General features: G+C 30.0%; 1 protein-coding gene across 1 annotated transcript in view; it reads left to right on the top strand.

Moving 5' to 3' along the window:
• LOC111628844 overlaps positions 1-9059 on the top strand; it is a 49075-nt gene extending 40016 nt beyond the window's left edge. Inside the window, exons 8-9 of the mRNA XM_023372692.1 lie at positions 8848-8892; positions 9018-9059. Coding sequence (XP_023228460.1) covers positions 8848-8892; positions 9018-9059 — 87 coding nt within the window. The remainder of the gene's footprint in view (positions 1-8847; positions 8893-9017) is intronic.
• Positions 9060-9103: the final 44 nt, after the last annotated feature.

The following is a 9103-nucleotide window of genomic DNA, read 5'->3' as shown; positions in this document are numbered from 1 at the left end:
TGATTAATATATTCTAATAATTGAAGACCTATTTTGTTATATTTTTTATCTTTGGATTTACGATTATTTTGAATTTCTGAATTTGGTCCTTTATATTTCACATCCATTAATTGGGCAATTCTCGCATTCAAATCTCCTAATATAATAATATATGGGGTAATAATTTTCCATTGTTCGATGTGTTTATAAATATCATTTAAGATTTGCGGTTGATCTGGAGGGACATAAACCAGTATAATGCCTACTAGTCTGTTTAGCAAAAATTGCATATGTGGGTTGGTAATTTGGATTATAATCGATATACTGTTATCATTTTTGTGTATATTCTTAATTATGCCTATATTTTTCTTGATAAATATACTTAATCCACCATATGGACGACCGGGCCCAACTGGCCTATGTGCCATAGTTGATAACACAGTATATTCCACATATTTATCTTTAAACTTTTTATCTGGAGAAGTTAACCAAGTTTCTGTAAGACCAATTATATCATTATTATTTAATAACTGTTTAAACTCAATGTTATCAATTTTTTTCGATAAACCATTACAATTCCAGTTTATTATATTTAAATAAGAATTTTCTTGATTTTTATTATTATCAATTTCATTATTGATTATTTTAGGAGAGTGGCAATTATCGGACTTATTTAAGTCGTATATTCTAAAAAATCCTCTGCATTTACTAGTTGATTTATTAAGAAACTATAAGTTATTCTTTTCTGGTTAATTATAAGGAAATCGTCTCGTAATTTGACCTGAATATTTCGTTTTTTTAATTCGATATAGTAAGGTAATAAAGCTTTTCTTCTTTTCCGAGAATTAATAACCAGATCTACTGACATGTTTAAGTTTTGCCATGGTCCCAATGAATTGTTTTGTTTACGCTTATTAAAGGTGATCAGTATCTCATTTCTCAGTTGATCAGATTTTAAAATTAAACATTTAATATTAATCTTGGAATTAGGAATATTACGGATTAATTTGATTTCTTCATTCATTTTGCATGGAATATTGAGTGAATTATTTAAAAACCTTAATATTTCTTCTTCACTTCTATCATTGAAAATTTTTGAGTAATCATATATTATTAGATTATTATTATTTAATTTGTTTTGCATGGAGTCAAATTTAAATTGTAGAAGTTCATTCTGAGTTTTTAATTTTTTAAGTTCCGATTCGATTATATCGTTTCTATCTTTAATAGTTTGAATTTGTCCAGTAAAGTCACTGATTTCATTATGAATGGTGGTAATTTCTTTGTGAATTAAAGCAAATTGACTTTCTATTTTTTCATTACTAGTCGTTATCAGATCAACTATCTTCGTCCATAGAAGTGAGGTTGAAGTGTCCGATATTTCCATATTTGAAATTGCGGTTGAAGGATTCAAAGTAGAATTTTCACTAACCTGGATAGTTGGTTCTGCTCTTCTTTGTTGAGTATATTCAGTAATTAAGTTGATTTCACCTTCAGCTGGTTTAGTGTTGAATGACGATTGAGCTGTTCGGTTTGTTGGAGGACTTCCTCTTTTGGGTGGCGTTTTCTGAAGAGGGCCTGGATTCGGTTCAATTCCGGACATTAGTAGTAATAATTGGGTTAATTTTAAATTAAACATTGTAGAAATAAAATTCGAGAAACACAATTGACAAAATCTTCCTCAGTAAACCGAAGTGTTAACAAAAACGCACCAATCTCCCTGACGATCGGAGCGCCCCCCATAATTTTTAATAATACATAATTTGTATAAATTTTGGAAATTTGTTTTAATATTTGTTTTAATGACAAAAGTAATTTTAATTAAGTAAGTTGCATTGATAAAATTTGATTTGTTAATAAGTTGTTCTGAATAGATTTACAATAAGAAGTTTTATTCTAATTTTACTCAAAGTGAGTGGTAATTTGAAATAATATAACACAGAAATCTTTTTACTTTCGCATTACATGAATACAGTTTGTTTAAGTGTTTATAGTACACTTAATAAATATATTAAAACAGTTTATTTCTGCAAGTAAGACCAGCAATATATATTCTCGATTGCGAACGATATAATCTCGATCTAATTTTTGATATTTTATAATGTTACACCAAGAAAATTGATTTTGGAAATCGTCGATAAATTGTTCGTCAAGTTTTTGGTAGCGAGAAACAACATCTCAGTTTAGATAATCTTTTAACTCGCGTAAAGTATTTGTTTTTAATTGTTGGTATTTTAAAATTTTTTCATTATCAAAGTGATGCATGAAGATAACAATAAAATCGTCCGAAAGAGTTTGAAATTCTGCAACTTTATTCCAATCAAGATGGTCCAAAAAATCAGTTAGGAATTGTTCATTTAATTGCTGGTATTGGCAAATTAAGTCCCATTTCGCATAATCAATATGTTGTATGATAAACGGGATGGAGAATTTGTAATTTTTCCATATGTATTCCCAATTTAACTTATCCGCAAATTCTGAAATAGATGTATGAGATAAATCGCGTTGTTGACTGACGATATTCCAATCAACATAATTTTTAAAACGACGAATAGTACTTTCTTCTACTAGCGAGAAAGTTTCCCAGTCGATGGAGGGTTGTGAATTATCTAAAAAGATATAAACAATTATTTTATAATATTTGTTTATTTGAATACAGGTTTAAAATTGAATACACGAGTACATATATAATACATGAGTAAATATACAAAATAATAGTTGAGTACGGACATGTTAATTTTCGTTACAGTCTCCAAAACCTTCTTTTTGGGAAAAGTCAATTTCGGTACATTCTCCGAAGCCTTTTTCATTTCTGTCAGTGATGTCTAATGTTTCTAAAAAAGTCGAATGCACAATTTTTTCAAAAATTAATTGCGCGATAGGTGTTTCAGGTTCAAAAATAATAATTTTTGGTTCAAAATTATACATTGGAACTCCAATGTTTCCACGGTAGTCACAATCGATAACTCCCGCATTGATTATAATGTTATTTAGAGATAAAGAAGATTTTGGAGCAATTCTACCATAACAGTTATTCGGTATTTCTATAGCCAGATCCATAAATATTACTTTTTGTTCATTCGGATTAAGTTCAAATCCTTAACGCAAAATATATCATATCCAGCTGCTCCCGTATAAGCTTTTTTCAGAATTTTTACATTTTCAGATAACTTTTTAAAATATACAAATTCTAGAAAATAAAATATTTATTTATTACATTTTATGAAATCACATTTTATAAAAGATTCGTTGAATATCGGTAATGTTATTTTATCATTTATTATGAAAAATTTACATTCATATGTTTTATTATTTGGCAATTTTAACAATGCTGCTTTATTACGNCAAATTCTAGTTAATAAAATATTTATTTATTACATTTTATGAAATCACATTTTATAAAAGATTCGTTGAATATCGGTAATGTTATTTTATCATTTATTATGAAAAATTTACATTCATATGTTTTATTATTTGGCAATTTTAACAATGCTGCTTTATTACGCGTTTGTTTTAAACAAGGATAACTTTTACTACAAACGCTATGTATTACATAAGAACGTTTTGTTTTATATACTAATAAAAAGCCATATTGCGAAAATGATGATATCAGATTATCTGCAAGAATTAAAAGTAGAAATTGTAGTGGCCAAATGACACTACATCTATTCCATTATCTAAAATGAATTTTTTATCGTAAAATGGAGAAAGAGAAATTATATTTTGTAGATATGTTGTTACTATATGATTTTTACTTTTAATTCCATCAACAATATGGAATTAAAAGCAAAAATCATGAAATTGATGGAATTAAAAGCAAAAAACATGTAGTAACAACCCTCCATCGACTGGGAAACTTTCTCGCTAGTAGAAGAAAGTACTATTCGTCGTTTTAAAAATTATGTTGATTGGAATATCGTCAGTCAACAACGCGATTTATCTCATACATCTATTTCAGAATTTGCGGATAAGTTAAATTGGGAATACATATGGAAAAATTACAAATTCTCCATCCCGTTTATCATACAACATATTGATTATGCGAAATGGGACTTAATTTGCCAATACCAGCAATTAAATGAACAATTCCTAACTGATTTTTTGGACCATCTTGATTGGAATAAAGTTGCAGAATTTCAAACTCTTTCGGACGATTTTATTGTTATCTTCATGCATCACTTTGATAATGAAAAAATTTTAAAATACCAACAATTAAAAACAAATACTTTACGCGAGTTAAAAGATTATCTAGACTGAGATGTTGTTTCTCGCTACCAAAAACTTGACGAACAATTTATCGACGATTTCCAAAATCAATTTTCTTGGTGTAACATTATAAAATATCAAAAATTAGATCGAGATTATATCGTTCGCAATCGAGAATATATATTGCTGGTCTTACTTGCAGAAATAAACTGTTTTAATATATTTATTAAGTGTTTTTTTTTTTTGTTTTTAAACTCTTTCCGACCTGTGGGCACTAGGGGGGCCTCATTTTGCAAGCCCATTAAGCGTTCGGCCAGGCCCACAATGGGGCTGCCGGGTGGTGAGGGACGGTGCCACCCCCCGAAAAATTCCTGGGGATTTTTCGACCCGTTCGGATTCGAACCCGGGTCTCCCAGAGCGGTAGGCTGCCATCCGGCCGCTATTTATTAAGTGTACTATAAACACTTAAACAAACTGTATTCATGTAATGCGAAAATAAAAAGATTTTTGTGTTATATTATTTCAAATTACCACTCACTTTGAGTAAAATTATAATAAAACTTCTTATTGTAAATCTATTCAGAACAACTTATTAACAAATCAAATTTTATCAATGCAACTTACTTGAGTAAAATTACTTTTGTCATTAAAACAAATATTAAAACAAATTTTCAGAATTTATACAAATTATTTATTATTAAAAATTATTATATACTTGAGTAAAAATTAATTTTGTTATTAAAGCAAATTATATCAATGCAACTATATTTTAAAATTTACTTGACAAAAAAATAATTTTGTGAACAGTGCCATCCAATTTTACTTAGGAAATTTATTGAAAAATTAATTGTGTGATTAGTGCAACTTAAACCTCTATTACTTATAAAACGTTTTATTAATAAAATATGATAACACATAGCGACATCAAATGTTTTCGGGAAAGTTAAGCAACTCATTGCTGGATTTTTGAATTTAGAAATATTTGTTATAAAATTTATTAATTATAACTTAAATTAATAAAATCGAGTTTAAAACTTATGATTTAAGTTATTAATACTTAGTCTAAGACTGAAATAAAACAGAAATTCTTAAATTCAGATTGGATCGAACTGGATTTTGTGAGATTGGATGAAAATCTGGAAAATTTAAAATTTTCGAAAGTAAAACTATTAGATGATAGGGAACTACATAATCTCAGTATTGAAAACAGTAACGTACATTTTATATTGCGGACAAAAAATACATTATCATACATTGGAATAAAATTATAATACTGTATTATGTGCCACAAATTTGCGAAACTGTTTTGGAATAGTGTATGATCAAGCTGTTTCATAAAATAGCAAACAGTTTTAGCTGTTGAATTTTATTTTATTTTACTTTTTAAAAATAAATTTTAACAGCTAAAGTCGTTTGTTATTTTACTTTCTGTACTTTTTACCGAATGTGGATTAAATATGAATTTCAGATAATCATTTTCTGTTGAACGCGTTTACACTAGTAATTTTTCATTTAAGCTCTATAAACAAAGTTAATGGTAATTTACTATCTTTCTTATTTTCAGCATACAATAGAAAGTTTGATCGTTAAATATATAAATATAATAAATATTTTGATACTGTACTAAGTGATTGTAATTAAAATATCCGTGTTCAATACGTTACTAGGGTATACCAAATGTCAGAATATCAAATTTCGTTGCTGATATACTGCAACCAAATTTTATGAAATGACATTTCAGGACGAAGACATTTCCTTGAAAATTAGTACTCACCACAATGGCACTTTTAGCACTGCAAACAACAAACATTTCATTTGTACAAGATACTAATATTACACAGAAACTTTAGCAATGCAGCATGGGATACTGAACTATGTGGTCCCCATTCTGAAGATGTACACCAGAAGTTGATGAGCAGTGTCTTCAGTCGCTGACCGTAATTGATTCTCTGCGATGCTTATCACTCGAGGTGTGATACTGTCATTCACGCTTGTCAAACTTGCAACATGTCCATGATAAACCTCACTTTTTAATTCACTAATTCAGAAAATCTGAAACAAATGGAAGCTGCTGCATTACGTGAAGACAGTGGCGTAGCGTAGTGGGGGCGGCAGGGGCGGCCCGTCCCGGGCGGCACATTTTAGGGGACGGAAAAATTACGTTTTAGGGAGCGGCAAAATTTCACAATAAATAATAATATTTTTTTAGAATTTGAACCATTTTATTTAATATTTTCGTCCACCTACGATTCGGACGGATTGAAATGAGCACGGAATAGTGTTACCATCCAGACAGTCTGAGAATCGACTCACCGTCCGTGCGCTACCTGTCGACCTTTTTTTTTCTTTTTTTTGCGCGAATCATTCGTATCTATATACACCTCCAATATCCAACAGAGCTGTCATCTAGCGACTAGGAAGACTTGGGTTAGAGTAACGTAAGTAACGTTACTCTAACCCAAGTCTTCCTAGTCGCTAACTATAACTGATTTAGAACCGGAATGCACTGCACATATTCTTCGCATTGCAAAATGACATACGCATGCGTTAGGAACTTCTGTTCGAACAAACTTCACCTGCTGTCCGGATCAGCGATTTTAAAAGGGTGGCAGCACTAGCACGGAATTTTTCATTACCTATTCTGTGATGAAACTGAATTTTAGTCTTTTGAATTGAGATACCAAAATAAGGGGTGGGGAAATTTTCCTCTGCCCCGGGCGGCTGACACCCACGCTAAGCCACTGCGTGAAGATAATGTTAGAATGTACTGTTTGTTTTAGGTTCAACAATTTATTTACATGTGCTGTTTCTCTTATTTTGACATATTAAAAAGTTGAATTTTTGTCTTAACGTAATAAAAATATTTTTATTCAACATCTACCATCGCTACATGCTGAATGTCGACATTTGCCGATGTAAGTGAGAAATGATGATATTTAGCAAATATTTCGTACATACACGAAAACAATTGTGTGAATGCTGACATTCACCGCAGAATCTCGACATTTGCTAGATATCGGTCTTTTACAGTAGCATATACTTAACAGCCGGGAAAGAAACAAGTAACAAAGAAAACTTCACTAATGTTTAATACTACGTGACTTAATTTTACACTGTTTTAGTTTTTCTTTTATTTGTTGTACAAATGTATTATACTGTACAGTATAATAAATTCAAAATTTGCTAAGAATTACACGTACAAATGCAGTTATGCCATACTATTTGACGACTATACTCATTCTGGAAGCATGTTTCACTTATACAGGTAACCCCCGTATAACACGGGAGTAACGTTCTAAAAAATTGCCGTGTTATACGAAACAAAGAACTAGTGCGAAAAGGGGGGATAAGTTCCAAAAATTAAAAAACATGCTGTTAAATCCTTATTTAAATCTGATTTATTATTCATTTCTTCATAAGTAAAATACTTCTTTATTATTTAAGTAAATATTTTACCAGGGGATTATTCATCCTATATGATGATCTCAGCATGAGCATCATCAACTGGTAACAGTTTTTGGGTGCGTTCGTTAATAGCGGTCGCTCTGCAACGGGAGTGTGCTGCTGTTTGTAGGCATTTAGGAACGACGGTGAAAAAAGGATGGCGACGTCCGCACTATCGATAGTTTCGTGATGAAGGAATCTATAATTATAAAATGAGCTTTTAGAGGCAAAAGAAGGGTCCAAATTGTAAAAGTTAACAATTAAATGAATTATTTGTTGAAAGAGCATTCAAAGTAGCCACGAAAACAATTAGAATGTTCGCGGGGAGTTACGCGGAGGTATAAAAGAACGCACCCTTTATTACATTTCATGCTGTACGAGGGTTTTACCCAATTCCCGAATTGTGTTACAGTGAATCCGTGCTATGTAAATACCGTGTTTTACGGGGTTACCTGTACTTTTTCTTCCTTACGAGATATTTTTCTCAGTTCTCTTGAAAATCGCAGTACGACTGTATTTAAATCTCTATAGAAATAAATTAGCTTTTCTTACAGTACTTACAGAGATTCTATTTGAAACCTGACGAAACCGCTTTACCTAACCGAAAAGTCTTTTCTGTAATTCAATAAATTACAGTGGCAAATTTATTTCTAACGGAACATATAGCCTAAATGATTGAAAATAGTAAAAGCCGCACAGATAGACGAAATGAAATGCATAGTCAAAAAAAATTCAAATAGCTACGTGCAACACAGAAATCTGTATCAATGGGCATTAATAACACCCGTGATATCACCGTCACGATTATAAAAATAAGCTAGGAAGATGGTTGTGTTTGTATTATAGTGCATACTATTGTTAACAAATTTTGATGATGTAAACATATTAGGGTATACTGTATTTGTAAGACAACTAATATGACAACAGTTTCAAATTATTTAAAATAATTTTTTACGAATAATCATTCGTTCGTGTTCAACTTTTTAAATTGATAAAAATCAATTTTGTTACTTTACTACGATTATAGTCCTTCATAAGTATAAAACTTATGGATTAATTAATAATGTAAATACGTATCTATTACTAATATTACAAATGTTATTAACGATAAAAGAGTTTACAATTATAAAAAGTGTTGCTTGACGTGTTCTAATTAACTAAAATTAAAAAAATAATTGAAAATTATAATGTTCATACGATTTCTGTTTATTTAAACAGCTCACTAAAAAAAACTGCAGAGAGGAGGTAGTTGACTTCGGCAGAGTAAGTTTTCAGTTTCAATTTTCGATAAAAAACTTTTATTTTGTAATATAAAAGAAACGTTTTGATTAATTTATTTTCAACATTATTTTTAATTATTGTATAATTAAAATTTAATTTTTTTTTAGAAAAATGGAGGGCATCTTCTGCCATGTATCGCACCAAAGTAATAACATTTTTTATTATAGAAATAAATGAAATATTAATTAAATAT

Source organism: Centruroides sculpturatus, unplaced genomic scaffold (genome assembly GCF_000671375.1).
Source record: "Centruroides sculpturatus isolate CEXI.00-Female unplaced genomic scaffold, Cexi_2.0 scaffold51, whole genome shotgun sequence".
In the NCBI taxonomy this organism is placed as follows: Eukaryota; Metazoa; Arthropoda; class Arachnida; order Scorpiones; family Buthidae; genus Centruroides; species Centruroides sculpturatus.
Note: the sequence above shows the minus strand (reverse complement) of the source record. Positions and strands in the feature narration are given on the sequence as shown.